The 20912-nt window shown below is 40.1% G+C and overlaps 2 protein-coding genes across 6 annotated transcripts in view; both read left to right on the top strand.

The window, feature by feature from the left end:
* Positions 1–4894, top strand: part of bicd1a (BICD cargo adaptor 1a) — a 32010-nt gene extending 27116 nt beyond the window's left edge. The window contains exons 8-10 of one of the 4 annotated variants that reach the window (XM_087842836.1): positions 81–291; positions 1704–1779; positions 2811–4894. In XM_087842836.1, coding sequence (XP_087698962.1) covers positions 81–291; positions 1704–1751 — 259 coding nt within the window. In that variant the 3' untranslated portion in view covers positions 1752–1779; positions 2811–4894. The other 3 variants (XM_087842838.1, XM_087842837.1, XM_087842835.1) reach the window with 3 other exon arrangements.
* A 1035-nt stretch (positions 4895–5929) lies between these two features.
* Positions 5930–20912, top strand: part of fgd4a (FYVE, RhoGEF and PH domain containing 4a) — a 58210-nt gene continuing 43227 nt past the window's right edge. Inside the window, exon 1 of one of the 2 annotated variants that reach the window (XM_087842828.1) lies at positions 5930–6152. In XM_087842828.1, coding sequence (XP_087698954.1) covers positions 6050–6152 — 103 coding nt within the window. In that variant the 5' untranslated portion in view covers positions 5930–6049. Of the gene's footprint in view, positions 6153–14060; positions 14605–20912 lie in introns of those variants that run through there. The other variant, XM_087842830.1, reaches the window with a different exon arrangement.

The following is a 20912-nucleotide window of genomic DNA, read 5'->3' as shown; positions in this document are numbered from 1 at the left end:
GTTAAAACGTAGAATTTGCGTATAGATGTCGACTTGTGGCGACGCATAATCCTGCTGTGTGTCTGTTAATCTCCCTGTAGGTGTGATGAATATGTGACACAGCTGGATGAGATGCAGAGGCAGCTAGCGGCAGCAGAGGATGAAAAGAAGACGCTGAACTCCCTCCTCCGAATGGCCATCCAGCAGAAACTGGCCTTGACCCAACGCTTGGAGGATCTGGAGTTTGACCACGAGCAGACTCACCGCACCCGTGGTGCTAAAGTGCCCAAGATAAAAAGCAGCCCACCCAAAGTAAGTCGCAGAGGTGTCCCCACAATCTCTTCCAACCCTACCAGCCTCCACAGCCACTTCATCATCATCACTCACACCCCGAACACCACTGTGTAGAGCTAACCTCTTGTTTGTTTGTGGCTTTGTATCAACCGTACCTTCACCTCTTCGTCACTGCAGTTACTCCAGTTTCTCTCGGGAGTTCGAAGCCGTTGGTAGATCCTAAATGCCGAGCCCTACGCTGTTTTTTATCATCGTTTCCACACCCAACACCAATTTACTTCCCAGAAGCCTCTAGATTAGGTGGAATAGGAGAGGTGGTAGAAATGCATAAGGCACCCCGGTGCACTATCATGCAACATCTGTGTCCATGACACATCACAGGGAAGATTCTTTATGAAATACCAGATAACAAATCTGATATTAAATATCTTTTCTTCCATCTAAAATCCTGCTGCCATAAAATATGACATCATTCCCCAATACTAGGAAGTGTTTCAAAATGACAACAAAGCAAAAATGGCTTTATTTCTAATGACTCACAGCCCCTCACTGTGGCCGATTCAATGAATTACAGCTGAGATTTTTCCTTACAATTTATTTACACCACGACTTAAGTTGTCCCAGGTTTTTGACAGGTTCAGACTAGTAGGAAAACCGGTCAAGCATTTTCTCCGTGTATTCCTAACCCCTCTTTGGAAAAGGGAAAGTAAACAAAGGAATTCTTTGTTACAGCACAATCCTCTTTGCGGCGTAACCATTTCTCAACACTAGATGGCGGTGTTTGATCAAATGAGACTTTCCAGTCAATTGCTGTTGGGCCTTTTTCTCCCTCCTTTTGACTGCGAATTACAGTCACATATATTATAAATAAGCCAATTTAAGCTAAATGTTTTTAAAAAGCAATGTGTAATCTTCTACATGTTAAATGAGCGCGTAAACAAGACCTCAGCAGAACTGGTGTAGTCCAAAAATACATTGCCTATTATTATATTTTTAGCTTTTGTTTCACTGTACACGTCCTTGTCTTTTTTTGCCCTTGCAAATCAATATAATATTGTATTGGCAAGTGTGTGTGTGTGTGTGTGTGTGTGTAAAAGTGTCCGTGTCTCTGTCTCTTTGGGGGTTTTGTGTTTTCTGCTTCCAGCACAGATTGTCTAGCTGTGCAGTGACCGGTCCTGATGACACTGGCTGGTCACTTGAGCTATACTCAGTTTGGTTTCCAGTGCTATTGATCTGTAGTAATGTACTGAGAAAAACTGACCGGGATCAGCCTGGTGCTTCACCCTAAAAGTCACGGTAACAGTAGAATTGAGTGTCTTTGTCTCTGACGAGGTCTTCCCTTGTCTTGTCCACCCTGTTATCTCTGTCCTGTTGTCTAACCCCGAGTGTCACCACTTTGTATATTTGTCTAATTTATCAGTTTCTTGTAGATTGTCAGCAGCCTGCTGCCTCAGTACCGCTACTCTCCCCACAACTAAGGCGAGGGAGAGCCTCCCTAGTACGCAGGTAACAAGCTGTAGAACCTGCTAGCAGTAGACTTACTAATATCTATCTAACTGCATACAATTCTATCAGTAACATGTCACATCTTTGTCATATAAAGTGACTTTTTCACATTTTTAGTTGGATTTGTTTAGTAGCAGCAACACCTGCATCAAGATAACTGAACCTGCATGTTTAAAATATTAACCTTTACATTAAGTATTATGCAAACCCTTCTATTCTGGAATTAATAGTTCGCACTATGAATTATTTGTCACTCTGCATGAGCAGTTTTGCATGACCATTTTGTATCTATACATGCTTTTCTGACAAGGCGAGGTTTTCACTGGGAGGAGGGTCTGTTAACGTATGCTCTGCACAATGATATGTTGCTAGCAGGCCAATGAAGAGCTGATCCAGTGATGAATATGAGGGTCTTCTTTTTTCAGTTAGGCTCTACTGCTGATGTTGTTATTACCTCACGTTATAACCCTGTTTTGATTTCTCGATGTCACCGTGCACCATGTTGTTTCTGGCCTGGTTTAACTAGTTGACTTTCTAAAAGTGCACATATTTCCTTTGTTCCTAAACTTAAACAATAAGACTGACACCACTCTGTCTGTGCACCACAAATGAAGCTGTCACTATCAGTTAGTTAGCACTAGTTAGAATAGCTTGACATAAAAACTGGAAACAATAGCTGGCCTGGCCACGGCCAAAGAAAAAGAACAACATTAGCAAATGAATTTGTTTAATAGATACAATAAAGGAGTTTAAGTGTGCAAACTGTAAAGTTCAGATGTAACCTGTACTACTAATTTTTCTAGCTTTTGATAGAGCTGAATAGCTGTTTCCAGTATTTATGCTAAGCTAAGCTAGCATGCTGCAGTGGGTATCACATGTAAGTGGTATCAGTATTAATCCACATCTAAGCATGTTTTTTTCTCCATGCTTACATGTGGAAGGAAACCGTCTCTTGCTCCATTTTTGCATTTTATATTTGGAATAACCTTTTTCACACTATTCTCTTCTCATGTGTCTTTGCCTCCTTTCAGTCCTAAATTTCTGGCAGACCACCAGGAACGCCGAGCAGTCCTGTCCAGCAGAAGAAGCCTTCTCTCCCCTTGCGACCCTCGTAACTGTCTGGCCCGGCAGCCCCATCCTCCTGGCACCTAACCACGCTGGTCCTGCTCAGACCTCAGTCTGGAAGCAGTCCTGCAGAGACACAGACACACTGGACGGGGGTTCCCTCAGTTTAGCTCCCCTCCACCAAGCAGTCCAACCGGGTGCTTACTGGGCTCTGTGATCTCACTGAGCACTACACTGCCCAGCTGTGGCCGGCCTCCTGGTTACCTGGGTCGTAGAAGAGGAGCAGGACGCTTCCTTCATCTCTGGAAGTGACCTACTGTCCCGGAAACACAAAACAGAGACCTGACCTGAGGCAGAAATGCCAGTGAACACACTGAAATCTGCCGCCCTGTTTCTCCTAGTATTTATTTATAATTTATTCACTCTGCCAATTATTTATTTCTGATATATTTATTACTTGTATATTTTTGTGTGTTTTCCTTTTTTGTCATTCTGCGAGATGGAGCTCAAAGACAGTTTTCCTGCTGTGATGAAGACTTAAACATTTTAGCACATTCACTACTGTATATGTATATTTGTTTCCCCAAAAAACGTCTTCTTTTGAAAAACTTAAGGAAATTGAAATATTAGATTTTACCAGCATAATAATCCCCAAAAACTCACATATATGATTTTTACAAAGGGGTGTTAGGAAATATGGTTTTTGTAAACAGGCTAATGAAGGTCTAGATTCAAAGAATAAGAATGTTTTTTATTTTGTTGTTGTTTTTATGATGGCGAATTGAATTGTGTTTTGAATCATCAGTAGTCTGGATGCTTGTGGACTATTTTATAACTCCTTTTGCTTTGATTTTTGTAACGATTTACAGCAGGTGATGTGTTGTTTGTCTGTTACATAGCTCAGGTCTCTCAGAGACCGGGGTAGGTGAGTGGTTGGGTGTTTGAGATCAAGACTAGGGCTGTTGGGCTGCGGTTTTTATTTTGCTCTTTGAATTGCACAGGTTTAAGTGACCGTGGAGTGAACTGACCTCCTTTTTTAACATTAGCTAAGGACAGAGGATTCCCCAAAGGTGTGCCTCCTCTTAAGTAACTGTCACCTTCATCATTGTAATCTCACCATTTTCTTCAGAAAACTTTTATTATTCACATTAACACCCCTAATTATGACGTTAAGAAAAATGTTAATCATACTGACATTTTCCATATCTGAGCTTACGCTGTTCTCAAAACATCACCTTGTTCAGCTTTCTCTACATGCTTACTCCGTACAGTATGGAGTACTGTTCAGGCACAATTCTGCACTATGCATTAGAGCAATACAGTCGCCCCTGTTTCAGACTGATCTGGGTAAGATTTACCAAATCTTTTAACCATTTCCGCCGTCATGAACTAACCAGCAGGATAAGAATGATAAAACAGCAGGAGGAGTGTTGGCGATTTTGATGAAGGAGCACTATTGTCAATTTCCTGTGTAAAAATTGAGACATTGTTGCTTTTGAAACACTGAGATGGGCAGTTTGTGGAATTTGTTGCATAATTGAAGTCCCATATTTCTGTACCGTACTTGTCTGGTACGCTCATAATGTCTCTGATGTTAGATACAGTTGTTTGTCACATGGATATGGAAGGGATAAATTAAAACTACATAGTCAGTATTAATCTTGTAATGACGGAACTTCTGTTACAACAGTAACAACTGTGTGTGTGTGTGTGTGTGTGTGTGTGTGTGTGTGTGTGTGTGTGTGTGTGTGTGTACATTTGTTTGATTTATCATTGTTAGATTGTTACTTTTGCAACTATAGAGCGTTGGAAACATTTGTGGTCCAAAAGTAGCTTCTGCACCCACGCAGGCTCATCGGTGACCTAACTCTCTTGGTTTGTTTGCACAACATAGCTGTGGATGGGGAGAGACTAATCTAAAAATGGAAAAATATAACAGGGTTAAAAAGGAATGCTAGCAGTATGCTGTACTGCGGTGGGTTTTAAAGTTTCTCCACCACTTAAAACGGTGTTCAATTGGCTTCACAACTAAATAAAAGATGCCCTTGGATTTGTATGACTTTGCTTCTGCGTCTGTTTCTCTGCCTTGACATTTTTAATGAGCTACACAAAACTAGACTCCACGAGACTTCCTGTAATGATGGTGCCTGTATTCCTGTGCTCCTACAGACAACACAGAACAGGTTAAAATGCTAAATTATACTATAGGAAAAAATCAGTGTGAGCCAGTGTCATGCCTAAAAGGGTGACAAATATTTCCTGGAGTCCAATGCAGTAAGTGCCACTGGTAATATTGCATTTTATTATAAAAAAAAAAATTATATAAAAGGTAACAGCTAAAAAAGCATTATTATTATTATTATTATTATTATTATTATTATTATTATTATTGTTATTATTATTATTATTATTATTGTTATTACTATTGTTATTATTATTATTGTTATTATTACTATTATTATTATTATTATTGTTATTATTATGATTACTATTATTATTATTGTTATTATTATTATTATTATTGTTATTACTATTGTTATTATTATTATTATTATTATTGTTATTATTACTATTATTATTATTATTATTGTTATTATTATTATTACTATTATTATTATTGTTATTATTATTGTTATTATTATTATTACTATTATTATTATTATTATTATTATTATTATTATTATTATTACTATTATTATTATTATTATTATTGTAACTATTAATGGGCACTTTCCCCTTTTTTATTTTAAATATATTTTAGTTTTGTATGAGTAGCCCATTTTACACTGTGTTGCTATTTAAAGGGTCTAAAATGACCGTACATATAAACACACAACACTGCTCTGTTTTTTGTGTGTGAGGGAATAAAAACCGCACAAGTCGCTGTAAGGTTTCTGCGCCGCTGACTGGAGAGGCGGGTGCGGCTCGGGAAGCACCCAATCAAGGTGCCATTGGAGGGAACTCACTGAATCAAACCGAAAGTCTTTCACATAAGTTTTCTATATTGATGAATATTATTATTACGTCTGTTTACCGAAACCCAGCGCGTCTTCAGCGCTGCTGACTGACCCGGGCAAACAGTCAGCTGTAAGTGGCGCTGCGAAGCTGGTCGTGGTTGTGAACTTGCAGCGAGGAGGGGATCGCGTTGCTCAACATTTTCGTGGTTATTCTTGAAGATTGAAATTCCTGTCACTTAAGTATCCGAATGCTTGAGCGGTCAGAGTCTCGGGGGAAAATGGAGAGCTTTAACAGAGTGGCTTTTCGCAGGAAACCGAGAAGTCTGGACGCCACGCAGCGACGAGAAGCAGGTGAGGGTTTGGTTTTTTCAATTGTAGGGAACATTTTGATGATTAGATGTAGGCTACAACCCCAAAGCCACTCTGACAGATTCATTTCTCAACTGTTATTTTTATTATTTGTGCGACTTATCTGGATCATTTTTATCCAACTTCTTAAATATTTAATATGTCTTCATAGGAACCACTAGAAACATTGAATATGCTTTCATGTGCACGTACGAATGACTCAGTGTTATGACTTTTTTAGCTGTCACATAGCCGTGATGTGTTTTCCTTAGTCCGGTTGGGTAAGCGTGGAATGGCCAGGCCGTGACACTCGGCACACCTCCGTTACAGCCCACTGCTGAAGTGCTGGCTGATCAGCAGGTATGAAGGGTTTCAAGGCAAGACCCAACCTGTTGTGTAACCATCTGCAGGCTGGAGGGCATGTTTTTTTTCTTTTTTTCTTCCAAATAACCAGAGTGAACAAAAATGAGTAGGCAGTCACATGACACTGCCTGTACACCTCTCAGGTGTTCCTCAAAAGGTTTCTGTGCACTTCGTATCTCAGCTCAACATTTCAAATGCATTAAAAAAATCTTGGGATCTGTGACCAAACAAACTTCCAGATGACTCGTTGCAGAACCCCGACCGGCTCGCTAATCCAGTTTTACATTTGAAATGACTCTGAAAAAGGATCCAAATGATTATTACAATTGTGACGGGGCAAGATCAGCTTAGACTCATGGCCTTATCTTGCAGTCCTACTGCATGCTTGTGCAAACACGCAGCTAAGAATACAGTACTCCTAGTTTGATGTGAACTTTGTTCAGTGATTATCACTGCATGTATGACGAGGGAAGGTGGCTTCAGATCATAAAATCTGCCTGTCAGTGGACCGCTCCTGTTACAAGTCCACACCTTTAAGGTGAGGAAGTGAGCTCAGTCCTAAAATACCCAAAATTATTACCAAGCATTGAATCACCTTGTGTTTGCAGTCACTTGTTGATAATCACTACCCCCTTGTATTGCACAATGTCGCCATAAACCAAGTTGTATATGCTTTATGTAAAACTGCTTTTATGATAATAGGCCAAAGGATAATAACAAAATGCAGCACTGAATCTGAGAACTGAGCAATGCATACACTGATGTTGTTAATGTGAAGTCTTGGCTCATTTCTGGAAGAATTGATTTGATTTGTCATTTTCCATCAGAAGAGGCTTTAACATCTTACCATGAAAGCCAGCCGTCATTCTCACTGCACCGAACAACAAATCTGTCATGTTGCTTCTGTCACAGTAAATTTAACCTGCACATGAACTGTGATCGCTCTCGGGAGTTAAAGCACTGAATCGAACTAATACGTATGACTTAATTGCCCCCGCTGCAGTTGTTTCTTCTGTTCAACTTGATCCAATATGACTCTTAATGATCCAGCTTTTTTATTATGCCTGGCTGAGCCTGCATTTCTTTGACTGCAGTTATTTTCTGGCTTTCAGCAGAGACACGGTTTTAAACTTTTAATCATCTGTTACGCTCTACTTCCATTCACTCAGGCCAGACGATTCACTAGCTTTGGTATGAATGTGGATTCTAAGCCATCATTTTATTCTGAAGGACAGACTTTGCAGTCGTTTGTGTCAGTTTTGATCACGTCGCTGGGGACAAAAGGTCAGGAAATAAACTATTAGGTCTGCAAGTTTGTTATCCTTTGAACCTGTAACACATTGTTACCATGTCAGCCCTTTTTTGTCGTGTCAGTGTAACTGAGTTGGATTGCACCATGTAAATATCTTTGGATACTATCATAGCCTCCAGAATATATCTGTGTATGTGTGTCCATGTCTTAGAAACGTCTCACAACGATCTACACGCACAGTAAAGTGAATTCAGTGGAGTCCAAATAGCTTCACAGCACGTCGGTTTATGCTGATGTGAACACAGCCGTGTCAGCCTCCAACAAAGAGACTGTTTGTTTTTTGTGTGCTAAGATAGAAGCAGTGGGACTGTATGAATCAGCAGCTGTGTGGCCTGCTAGCCTGCTGTTGCCGGTATTGTTTTTGCTGCACTGATGGCCATTCACGCTGAGCTGAACTGTCTTACTGTCCTCCGCTGGCTTTAACTCTCTTCAGCAATGGTTCTCTTGTACAGTTGAGTTCACGGTGGCTCAACAGTGATTCGTTTTTTCTATGACATGCTTTGCTGAACCACATAAGTAAACACTGCTCATAAATCATACGTGTGGTTATGGAGAAGCATTGCTTCATGTGTGATTGCTATTTGAATGATGAAAGCGGCCAGTCGCAGCCCCCCCACCACACCCACTTCTGTGGTTACACCATAGTTAAAATCTTGTAAATAAAATGTGATTAAAGAGTCTTAACGGCTCAGATTGGAGGAAAAATCCACATGTACCATGCGAGAGTCTGAAATAATGGCCTTTATTTCTTTATATTTAAACTAATAAGAAGCTGGAGTCGCTTTCTGAATGTCTTTCAAGGTTGTTGGGTTTTTTTTGTTGTTTGTTTACTCATTTTCAGCCCCTTCCTCGTACCTCACAAGTTTCAACGAGCTGATTCCTAAAGAGCTATTAAATGCAAACTTGACATGCTGTGCACTACATCCTTACAAATTTTAAGGAAACCTGACAATGGAGGACTAATTAAGAAACGTTAGCCCTAAAAAACTCCGTACAGCAGATGAACACTATCTGAAAGTCACATTATTGACAAACTGGAAAAAATCCAGCGAAGATCTGACACAGACCCTGAGATCCATCTGGCCCTTCAGTTGATCCATGTAGTGTTTGCTAAAGCCTCTTCAGAAATGCTCTCAGTGGATGATGGCTGTCAAGAAGCCATCGTTAAATAATCAGAATCAGAAAGACTTTATTTATCCCCAAGAGGTAATTAAGACACAACAAAGCAGCGTGACATTGAAGATAAGGACAAACAATAAGAGTGAGATAATAAATACACAGAATATACACAGTTATAAAATTACACAGTTTTAAAATTAAAGTGACTGAATAGGTGAATAAATAACTGCAAGTGACTAAAAGTGAATAAAGTGTTGGCAGTATAAAAGAGTAGGGGTGGGGGGAAAACTAGATACTGTGTAGCATGGTGATATTTTGTTTGCTAATAATGTATGGATACAGGGACAGCAGAAATCGATATTTTGTTACAAAAAGGTTTTTGTGCTCTGACTTCAGAGCATGTTGATCCTTTTTCTGAGCAAGAATCCTGACATTCCTTCACTGTCCAAATGTGTTTAACTTGTTTTTTGACAGCAATAAACATGACAGTTTACTTATTTTAATTTAAGACATGTTTTATTTTAATTAAGTTTAAAACTTTTTTATTTAATGTAAAATTATATTTTGTTTTAATTTACTTTCAAATTCTTCAGTTGCTGAAGGGGCTGCATAGTTTTCATAAACTGCATAGTTCAGAATAGCTATAATTGTACCAGATGGTTGCATTCAGTTAAGTTGGACTAGACTGTAATACAAACCGTTCAGTTTGTCAACAATCAAACTGAAATGAGAGAAAGACTGAGTGTGAGACTTTGATATTAGATAAAATGAAAATTGATAAAGTTTATCTTTATGTACAGAATCTGAATATCGCAAAATATTTTAAAAAATTGCAATAATATCATATCGTGCGTTAAGTATTGTGATAATATCGTATCGTGGGATGTATGGTGATTCCCACCTCTATAAAAGAGTGTAGAGTAGTTCTAGTTAATAAGCAGAACAAGGAGAAGATGAGGTATGCAGCGTTACACAATAACTGGACCGAAGAGATAAAACCTCCATGAGACCAAATTTGACATTTGTGGTTCAAATTGTCGTCGGTACAGTATGTATGCAAGAGGCTGGGAGAGATGTGAAACAGTGTGTCGACAGCTGTCTGTAATACATGGTGGAGGCTCTGCCATGGTTTGAGGCTGCACTTCAGCCAAAATCAAAATAGACTACATTATAAATGGCAGGAGCTTCGTGTTGAGCGCAACAATGAGCCTAAACACACTGCCAGTGCAGTAAAAGCTGGATAGACAAACCCACACGCATCTCGTATGGACCAGGCTCCCCAGAGCCCGGACCTCAACATTACTGAAGCAATGAGGAGTCATCTTGACAGAACAAAATCAAATCAAATCAAAATTTATTTATATAGCACATATTAAAACAACAGTGTTGACCATAGTGCTTCACAGTCAGTAAAAGCATGAGACAGTTAAAACAAACAATAAAAGACGACAACAAACAATAGGTAACAACACAACAAGCTGGACCAGCCAACTAGACAGAATCAAAAGCCAAAGTAAAAAGATAAGTTTTAAGACGTGATTTAAAAGACTGGATAGATTCAGCAGTACGAATATGAACAGGAAGGTTATTCCAGAGTCTGAGTGCCACGGATGCAAAGGCCCAGTCACCTCTCGACTTCATTCGAGTCCTAGGTTGTACTAGGAGCCTGTGATTGGACGATCTAAGTGCTCTGTTGGGATTGTATGAATGGAGTAGTTCAGAAAGATAGCTGGGCGCTAAATTATTCAGAATATTAAAAGTGAACAAAAGAATTTTAAAATCTATACTTTATTTAACAGGGAGCCAATGTAGTTTGGCTAAAATTGGAGTTATGTGTTCATGGATTCTCGTACCTGTTAAAAGACGCGCAGCTGCATTTTGAATTAACTGAAGCCGGCAAAGAGAAGAGTGTTGGAGGCCCGAGAAGAGGGAGTTACAGTCGTCCAATCTGGATGTGATAAATGCGTGGATAAGCTTTTCAAGGTCCTTTAAAGGAAGGAACGGCTTTGCTTCGGAAATCTGACGCAACTGGTAAAAGTTGTTTTTTACCACAGTGGACACCTGTTTCTCAAGTCTCAAAAGGTAGCCAACATCAAAAGAAGATCTTTGAACGTTCTTCAAGAACCCTGAAGAATCATTCCTGCAGACTACTTAAAGAAATGAGACAAAGCCTTGCATAGGTTCAGGCTGCATCGAAAGAATAAAGGTGATCATACCAAATACTGATTTTCAAGCTCGTTAGAATTGTACAAAAAGGTTTTTTGTCTTATTTATTGTATTTCCGTGTATATTTTCATATGTTTCGATAAATCGCTTCACCTATTTCCTGTTTACAGTATAAGGAGTGAGGCGTGCCTGAGCTTTTGCACAGGACTGTATGTGTGCATGACTCCAAAAGTTACGATTTTTATAACAGCAGCTCAGATTATTAATTTATAAAAGAATATTTTATTGAAAATGTAACTAATAGGTTTTTGTAATAACTAAAAAGAATTGTTTTTTTGTTTTTGGAGTAGTTACGATCAGTGTTGGTCAAGTTACTTGAAAAAAGTAATCAGTAACTAATTACTGATTACTTCCCCAAAAAAGTAATCACGTTACTTTGCTGATTACTTATTTTCAAAAGTAATTAATTACTTAGTTACTTAGTTACTTTTTAAAAACACAATTTATAACCTGAATAGGTGATAAAGTGATAGATCTTTCAGCCCAATTCTACTTTTTCTGCATAATCCATCATACAAAATGTAATCAAATGGAAAAGTCTCTTATTAAAAATTGTTTTATTAGTTTTAATCTTTTAACTTTATGCATCAAGCAAAAATTTAATTATATGCAACATTCTCTGACTGGAAGAAATTTGTTTAATATTTAAACCTATTTTCTGCACATTCCAGCACATAAAATAAAATATTTTGTGTGTTTACACTCAGTCTTTCAAATAGATGCAAGTAAAACACAGCAGAAAATAAATAAAGTCAAAGACTAGCGGTCCTGTTGCTCTATTTTCACCTGTAAAGCAGGAGTGGGGTAGGCGGAGGTTTACCCTGGTGCAGGTGTGCAACGGTCAGTGGAAGAATCCGCGAGTTTCTCTGTGAGTTTCCCATTACGTCGTAGCTACTGGGAGCTTGCTTGGACGTTTAGGGTTTTTTTCGCTGTAAAAAGAAGTTTTCTTCCCACGCACAACGGACACTAATGTTTTTGTCACTTTTTATGGAATCAAACTCAAAGTAAGGTCAGTACTTCCACGCTTTAAACGCTGCACGCTCATACTCTCTCTGCACTCGATATATGATCCATTGTTGATCTGCACACAGCTGTTGTCACGAACGTCGCACTCGCTTACGTCACTGTCATGAGACATTCTCACAAAACAATCACGGTTTTAGTAACGCAGTAACGCAGCGTTCCTACGGGAAAGTAACGGTAATCTAATTACCGTTTTTGCAATAGTAATCCCTTACTTTACTCGTTACTTGAAAAAAGTAATTGGGTTACAGTAACACGGTACTGCCCATCTCTGGTTACGATACCTGCTAACAAGTAAGATCATTTCCTCAGGATAACGCAAAGAACTTAAATGTGGAAAACGTGAATTACTATGAGATGACTACAACCTGTTGAATAAAGAATAAAGTATTATTCTGATTTCGGTGGAGGTGTCACAGTACATTTGTTTAGTTTGGTGGCCTACTCAACACATTACAGCTGATCTGTGATGTCAGACTTTCAGTTTGAGGATAAATGTTTTATAAACTTAATAAATGAATATCCACCCTCAAGCTGTCCTGAGGTCTGGGTTCAAATGTTGAATTAATGTGTTTTTAAAAGTTCTTTTTAATTGGTTTCCATTGATACTTTTGTCTGGTATTTTTCCATTCACAAGTTTGTTATTGCTTTGTTCTTTGGACGGTGAAAAGGTCATGAGAATCAGGAGGAATCTTATCAATTTATTGATTTTTTTTTTTTTTTTAAATCACTTGACTTTCAGGACATCGTCTGAGATGTGTTTTTCCATTTGTTAGATTCACTGACATGTTAACATTGGCGTGAAAATGTTGTACAATAATATTTAACCACTTGCCAGGTGTGTATGTATTTTTGTTAATGTTTAACTTTATTAGACTGAGTAATGCAGTTGTTTCCTTATTGGAATTTCTTCCCAAAGTTTACTCTGTCTGCTGGAAACGACCCAGACTATAGACGATTGCTCATTGAAGTCTGGAGGAGGAGTTTGGTTTACTTAAGGAATAATCACTGTGGGTGTGTAGTGCACTAAAATGGCTTTTGTGTCTGTGTGTTTGTGTAATGTCAGGAGCTGCATACACAAACTGTCTCAAACAGATGGATTCACAGAAGAATTATTTTTGAGGTACTGGTGCAGTTCACAAGCGCTCCAGTAGGAGGCATTAAACGCTTAGGAATGTTTACAAACGGTTGTCACTGCTCAGCGTGTGGAGGGCCCTTTCAGAGAAATGTAGTCCTTTATAATGAAGCCTGTATGAGCTGCACTTTAGAGTGGCATGACACTGTGCAGCTGATCCCGCATCAATTAGAAGAGTAATCATCGTGTTTAGTGCTTTTGATTCTCTTTGCAAAACCAGGCGTACCTCCCATTTGAGCAGCTCTTGACTCTATTGTTCTTTACTTTTACACACTAGTGTTCAGTATTTGTTTTTTTAATTTCATAAACTCATCATAAAACACACCAGTTCTGTGAAAAATTTCATGGCTATTTTGACACTTCTGTGTTTTATATCTTCATCTGTATTCAAGGTCAGCTTGTCCTCTCAGGCGATTTTTAATTTATGGTAAATCTGTTGTTGTAATATATTTCTAAATGTTAATGAGTCTGAGATTCAGTTTGCCCAATCAATAGAAGCTTAAATAGCTGCCATGTTTCAGCCAGGACTGTTTTTCTTTCCATGCGCCAACCAGAGCTTCCTGACTGCAGTGTGTGTGTGTGAGTGAGTGTTTGTGAGTGTCTTTTCCCGGTCCTGACAAGCATTGTTATAGCCTAAGAGGTCCTTCCCAGACCACTACAACACTGTTACCTTTAGTTTGAACTGAGAAAAGGAGGAATCAGCCTTGCTGTGTTGGCCTGCAGACACCAAGGAACCAATGAGCTAAGGAGCCTTCCACTTTGAGGAAGTTTAACAAAGGATGATATTGTGAAAACGTACAGCCCGCCTTTTTGGTTCTCACCTTTGCGAAACTGAGGACATCCCTTCTGCAACAGGATTAAAATGTGTTTGCGGCTTGCTGATTCATCTTTTATCTTTCTCTGCTGGATCGTAGGGTAAAGCGCAGCATAGTGTGCTGGAGAGGTTCACTTTTTTACACTTGGGAAGTGCAACATTAGTGTTTCTATGTAACACTTTTCCTTTCCTAATCTTTTTATACACCTCACTTTTGGGCACGAGATGGACTTCCTGAGATCCTGGCTGAGACGCAATATATCCTTGGGTAGGTGATTCTCACAGGCTGGACGACACAGTGAGGATGAATACTATCTTTATCTGAATATATATGTTTAGAAGGACCATTTGGGTGATCATTTTAAAGTAAAAGACACTGGACGGATAATGAAACGACGACGCAAGTACTGGTTTTGGAGCCGGAAAGGTAAAAAGTCAAAGATGTGTCTGCTCTGCTGCTATGGTAAGATTTAGAAACCTCTCATTATGAATGACACAGCAATGAGTTAATGTTGTTGAAAAGGGAAGAGAGTTTTCCTTTTCATGCTTTTAAAAAGTCCTGTGTGAATCATTTTACATGTGAAATGTCCTCGATGCTCTGTTGTCAGTGTTTAAATGGCATTTAGCAACTTTTAGTTTCCTGACTGTTAGAGAGATCCCATTTCTAACATTCCCGTCCTCCTGCTGTACTTCAAAGATCTTTGTTGGGCTGCAGCTCCCTCCAATCAAATGTTTGCTTGTTCTTGCTTATCTTTAAAGAGCCTTGCCTTCTGCAGCACCGCTAATTGTGTTGGGTTTCGTCAGCAGTCTGCGTGAACGACTGGTAAATTCGCACAGAGCGACTACTTGTCATGTACAGTGAGTGTTTTAAATGTTCTTGTTGATTTACTGCGTTGGCCTCCCTGCAGACCTGCCTGCAGCCTCAGAGAAACACAGCAGCATGTGAGGGGAGCTTTAAATCCACCACAGTGGAAAAAAACCAAAAGTTTTGTTCTCAGAGGCCTGGGAACTGGCTCCCACTCTTAAGACCCTCTTCCAACCACTCTGACCTTTTGGCAACGTCCCTGATGAGCTTTTACAACTGTGTTCATGCAATACAGTGCATGTGTGCTGTAACATTGTGCACCTTTCTTCGGCTCCTGTGTGTTTGAGGGGTTGAGTCACCCCCAGTTAAAAGCAGACCAGGAGAAGCGGTGTGAGACATTCTGCTCTTGTTCACATTGGCAGGAAGGAAAAGGCTGGGAACACCAGCGAGCCCGGCTCCTTTCACCATGCTCATTGTTTTAATGTGGGAGAGAGTCTAAGAAGCTGTGGAGACCCAACTTATCAGCACTGCTACATGCACAGTTGGATTCATTCTCTATTTTTACTTTAGTGTTCAAAAGAGAGGTTTTAGTTCAGGGAACATTTGAGCATCTCTTAAAAAAAGGTTAATGGTGAATGTTTACTTTAAGTCAAATTAGCTTCTGTAAGCACTGAAGTAGCAGCATTAATCCAGTCTATCAGAAGATTCTCTTAATTTAATGTAGCCATGAAAACTAGAAAAATTATACCAGTAATGAAAAATAAATTCTATTATCATGGCATGGAAATGGAATAGGAATGGTTTAGACATCCCCTCTCTTATTTTAGGGGTATGTAGCGTCATGTTAAGAAATGCTTACACCAAGTTCTACAAATAATAATGAACAACAGTTACAGTTTGTTACTTTTTAAATGCTTACGTTCATGAAAGAATGCTCGATGTGTCGGGGTTGGCATCGGGCATTTAATCCTGCTCACTGTGTTTTTGTTCAGCTCAAGGCCATGAAGTAAGTGTGTGTGTGTGTGTGTGTGTGTGTGTGTGTGTGTGTGTGTGTGTGTGTGTGAGAGAGAGAGAGAGAGGCATAATGACTGTGTGTGTGTGTGTGTGTGTGTGTGTGTGAGAGAGAAAGAGGCATAATGACTGTGTGTGTGTAAGGCGTAATGACCGGCCCCTTAATGGTCCGTGCGACCATTTGTGTGTGTTCCCACTTTAAGAATGATGTCTATCTCAATTGCAGGAGTTAAATTATGGAACAGTCTAACAGAAGAAATAAAAGACAGTAAAAACATAAAACAGTTTAAAGTAAAATATAAAAACCTAATTTTAAATAAGTATAAGGATGAAGAAAACAGGGTTAACCCAGGACGGTGTTGCTGGTAATGGTGTTGTGGTTCTTTTTTGGGTTTGTTTGTTTTTCCATAACTTGTGTATCTGCAAATATACACATTCTGTATTTTTCATATGAAAGAAACTATACTGTGGTGGGGCTTGCTAATTTCTTGTTTTTGATTTATGTATGTTTTGTTTTGTTTTGCTTTACTTTTGTTTCATATGTCGTTTGTTTAATTTAAGACTAAAAAAATTAAATGAATGAGAGGTAAAACTTGAGGGGGTAGGGACAAATAAGTAAATGCTTCTGCCTGCTTCTTTTCAAACAAATAATGGAATAATATTTTGTAATGTAATGTAATGTGTCAACACTTACGTCTTTGGAGACTTTACTGGTAGTTGGCGGCTGATTCCTCAATGTTACTTCCTTGTTTTTACGTCGTATTTAAAGAACTTAAAGAAGAAAGTAAGTGCGTAGACGAAGGGCAAGTGTCTGGTAGTCATGTGCAGATGATAATGATGAGCTAAATTTAGCACCATTGTTCGTTTCACTTGGTGAGAGTCTTGAGAGTGTTGTTGTTAGCCTCTGCTAGGTGCTTCCTGGAAAACTAAATGTTTTTTTCTTTATTTTTTGCCTCTTTCTTTACCTGTTGATCTCTCTGTTTACATTATTAGTTTGACACCAGATGTATGGACATCTTCAGAATTACACACATTCATCTCAAGTTTTAAACTTTCAAACTTGTCGGTTTCATTTAAATCAGGGTGGGTGTTGGAAAAATCTTCAATCTGTTAATGCAATAGAGGACATTTAGATCTCAGGTATTTCATTTGCTGAAATGCAAATAAACAAGTGTTTCCATTTGAGTCTTTTTTAAATTTATAAGTGGTTTAAAAACTGAAACAATGGAATTTACAGTAAGATGATGTGTTGGATGTTGTTTAAGCACGAAAACAGCTGTCAGGCAGATGTGCAGTCTCGACTGTAACCACCAGAGGGCTTTCTGCCAACATGTCAGCAGATGTTGGGCAGAAACGCCAAATCAGAAAGGTGTGGGTTTTTAGTATTTTGGATTTTAAGATGCTAATCTCAAAATTTGTGAACTGCTGTTAAAAATGTCGAACATACATTTATGATTATGGCTCCAAATGAAATTTCACCCTCCCACACTGTCTGTCATCAGTCAGTATGGAGCACCTGATGAGCCTTGTCAGTTGAATTGTGATTGCCTTGTTAGAGTGTTAAATGGTGCAGAGGGGAACGTAGTAAATCCTGTTAGCCACAATGTGATTTACAAAGCATTTGCTGAATAGTAATTCAAACAGACGCAGTCAGAATTTCACACAGCGCTCCTCATGTTTAACCTGTGCCTGTCTTTAAGAGGTCAGTCAGCAAGATGATGTTCGGCTTGATAAACTGGCCTTTTATAAGATCAGCGAATGAGCGCGTTTACTCGCACACGTATGCCATCACTGCTGCACTCACAAACATGAAAATAATGAGGCTTTTATCAGTGTTAAAGATCCTGTTGAACTCATTTTGTTATACAGCTTGGATTATAATGAGATTTCTTCTGCGTGTTTACTGTGTGGAAAAACGAGATGGATAACGAAAGCGTCTTCTGTGCCGAGATCCTTTTCTCTCTCCCGGTAAACTAATTGTTTAATCAATTTGATGTTTAGATAAACGCTACAGTCTGGCTGTGTTATTATCTCTTGCACAGCTTTGCTTTAGGCTCGTTGCTTCACAGTCTGCATCGATTTTTAGCTGGTTGTTGGGGTTTTTTGTAGGGGAAGATTGACAGCAGGGATGGCATGATTGTGGGAACCAATCCAGGGCAAGTTGTGAGGCGGGGGTGGATGCTGACCCGTTGCCTGTCCTCCTTTTGTGACAGATGTGCTCTACTGCTGTAGAGACAAGCTTTTGGTTTGTGTACCTTGTTTGTTGTGTATTTGAAGCTTTTGTTCTTGTGTGTGTGTCTCTGAATGTGCTCGTGTCTGCAGACCATACCCATCATTTATTATTGACCTTCAACAATGTGCGTGGAGGAGGGGAGGGTTGAGTCAATGAAAACAGCGAGGGATCAAATATGTGCATGCCAAATGTGTGTGTGTGCAAGAAAACAGGCGTGTTGGTAAGTGGTGCAGGTTTAATTAATGATGTGTGTGTGGTAGGCCTGCTTTGTGCTTATAGAGATGTGATGGGTAATGGCCTGGAGCTATGGTGCTCTCCTCCCCTCGCCTTTTCTCCCAGGCCAAAGAGAGAAGAGAGATGGGTGCAGAGTAACAGAGAGGTATGGAGATGGCAAGAGCAGTGGGAACTGCCAGCTGCAGCCATGAGGAGGGAGGAAAAAGTGTGAAGTGTGTGTGTGACTGTGTCTATGTGTGATGAGTGGGAGGAAGGTAGTGAGGCATTAGACAGAAGAAAATGTATGCACATATATTCGCTTGTTACAAGGTAACAAAACATCATAAAACTGTTGAATTTACACAAATGTACACACAAAAAGCCATCTGGATGATAAGATTTTACTCCCTTAAAATCTGTTTGAAATGAAGGCAGGTTTTTCATCTTTACACAACTGTCTGCTGAAAAGTGACTGCAGTGCTGATGGGTTGAATGTAGAAAGCACTCGTATAGAACAGAAGAGCCCTTCACTGTCACTGTATATGTACAACAAAATTGTAGAGCCCGAATAGAGGGACAGAGTCTTAAAAGTCAGCTGAAGATATTATTTGTGTTATTATTTATAGTGATATTTTCTTTAATAAGAATACTTGAAATATGATGTGCAAAATGTTTTTAACCTTGCATTTCGTGTTGTATTGTTTTTGGATTTGAATAGAAGAAAAGCTTCATTTGGGTACATTTAGTGTCTGTGTGTGCCTGTGTGTGTGTGTGTGTCTGTTTGACTGTGTGAGGCAGCTCAGAAGTGATTCTTTAAGCTGTCATCCAGACGGCGTGACAGCTGATTCATCTTTGGCTGTACAGCAGCGAGGGATGGCTTATCTACCACCAAGCAGGGTGTGCTTCACCTATTTGATTGCATTTCTTATACCTGCGGTGTCTCAAAGTTAGAGCGTGTTGTTGCATTGATGTGTCCTTCTCCATGTGTGTGTGCGTGTGTGTGTGTGTTGTGTTCATCAACCCAACGTAAATAAGACCCGTGGATTTGTAGCTCGTCTTATAAGTGTGCATGTGTACCTACGTGACAGTAATTCCTGCACTCACGTCACACTGCAGGTTGTACATTGAATACTTAACTACGTCCATTATTCGGCATCTGAAAAACAAAACGTCTGAAAAGCATCACAATAGAAACAACACACCCCTCTACCTGATAAAAATCTGTGAATATGCTATCTTGTGGCAGCCCAAAAACCACGACAGAGCCTGAACCAGTACAACCAGTGTACAACAAGTACACTGCACAAACACCACCAGACTTATGGTGATCTTCTAAAGCTACACCATTAGTAAAAGTCTACGTATGCAATACTGCTGAAACTAACAGCTCGTGCAGAGATAATGCAGCTGTGCTAGAGCACTTTCTTCTATATCATTGTGATATAGACATTATGACAGTGGTTTTTGTTTTGGCCCAGTCTGAAACCACTGAAACGACTTGTACTTTAGCCAACTTTAGTCAACCCCCTTCTACCAGAAACACTTAGCTGATGTGTGTGTGTGTGGTTTTGATATTTCCAGAGAAATTATATTGTTGTATCAGCCTTTATAGCCATGTTTCCATCCATTAGCCATTGATGGAAACCAGACAAAATACTTACGGAAAGCTTACAGACAACTTAAAACTCAGGCTATTTAACTTCAAATCTATTCCCATCCATCCATCCATCCATCCATCTTCTTCCGCTTATCCAGGAATGGGTTGTGGAGGCAGCCGCCTAAGCAAAGAGGCCCAGACCTCCCTCTCCCCAGCCACCTCCTCCAGCTTATCCGGGGGAACGCCAAGGCGTTCTCAGGCCAGCCGAGAGATATAATCTCTCCAGCGTGTCCTGGGTCTGCCCCGGGGCCTCCTCCCGGTGGGACATGCCCGGAACACCTCACCCAGGAGGCGCCCAGGAGGCATCCTTGTCAGATGCCTGAACCACCTCAGCTGGCTCCTTTTGATGTGGAGCAGCAGCGGCTCTACTCTGAGCCCCTCCCGGATGGCCGAACTTCTCACCCTATCTCTAAGGGAGAGGCCAGCCACCCTTCGGAGGAAGCTCATTTCTGCCGCTTGTATCCGCGATCTCGTTTTTTCGGTCACTACCCACAGCTCGTGGCCAAAGGTGAGGGTAGGGACGTAGATCGACCGGTGAATTGAGAGCTTTGATTTTACACTCAGCTCCCTCTTCACCACGACGGACCGGTGCAGCGTCCGCATTACTGCAGCCGCAGCACCAATCCGTCTGTTGATCTCCGGCTCCCTTCTCCCATCACTCGCGAACAAGACCCCGAGATACTTGAACTCCTCCACTTGGGGCAGGAACTCGTCCCCGACCCGGAGTGGGCACTCCACCCTTTTCCGGCTGAGAACCATGGCCTCAGATGTGGAGGTGCTGATCCTCATTCCCGCTGCTTCACACTCGGCTGAGAACCGTTCCAGTGCGAGCTGGAGGCCCTCACCCGATGA

The sequence above is a fragment of the Neolamprologus brichardi genome, chromosome 7, assembly GCF_056152115.1.
Source record: "Neolamprologus brichardi isolate AB-2024 chromosome 7, ASM5615211v1, whole genome shotgun sequence".
Lineage (NCBI taxonomy): Eukaryota > Metazoa > Chordata > Actinopteri > Cichliformes > Cichlidae > Neolamprologus > Neolamprologus brichardi.
This window is presented reverse-complemented; position numbering and strand designations above follow the sequence as displayed.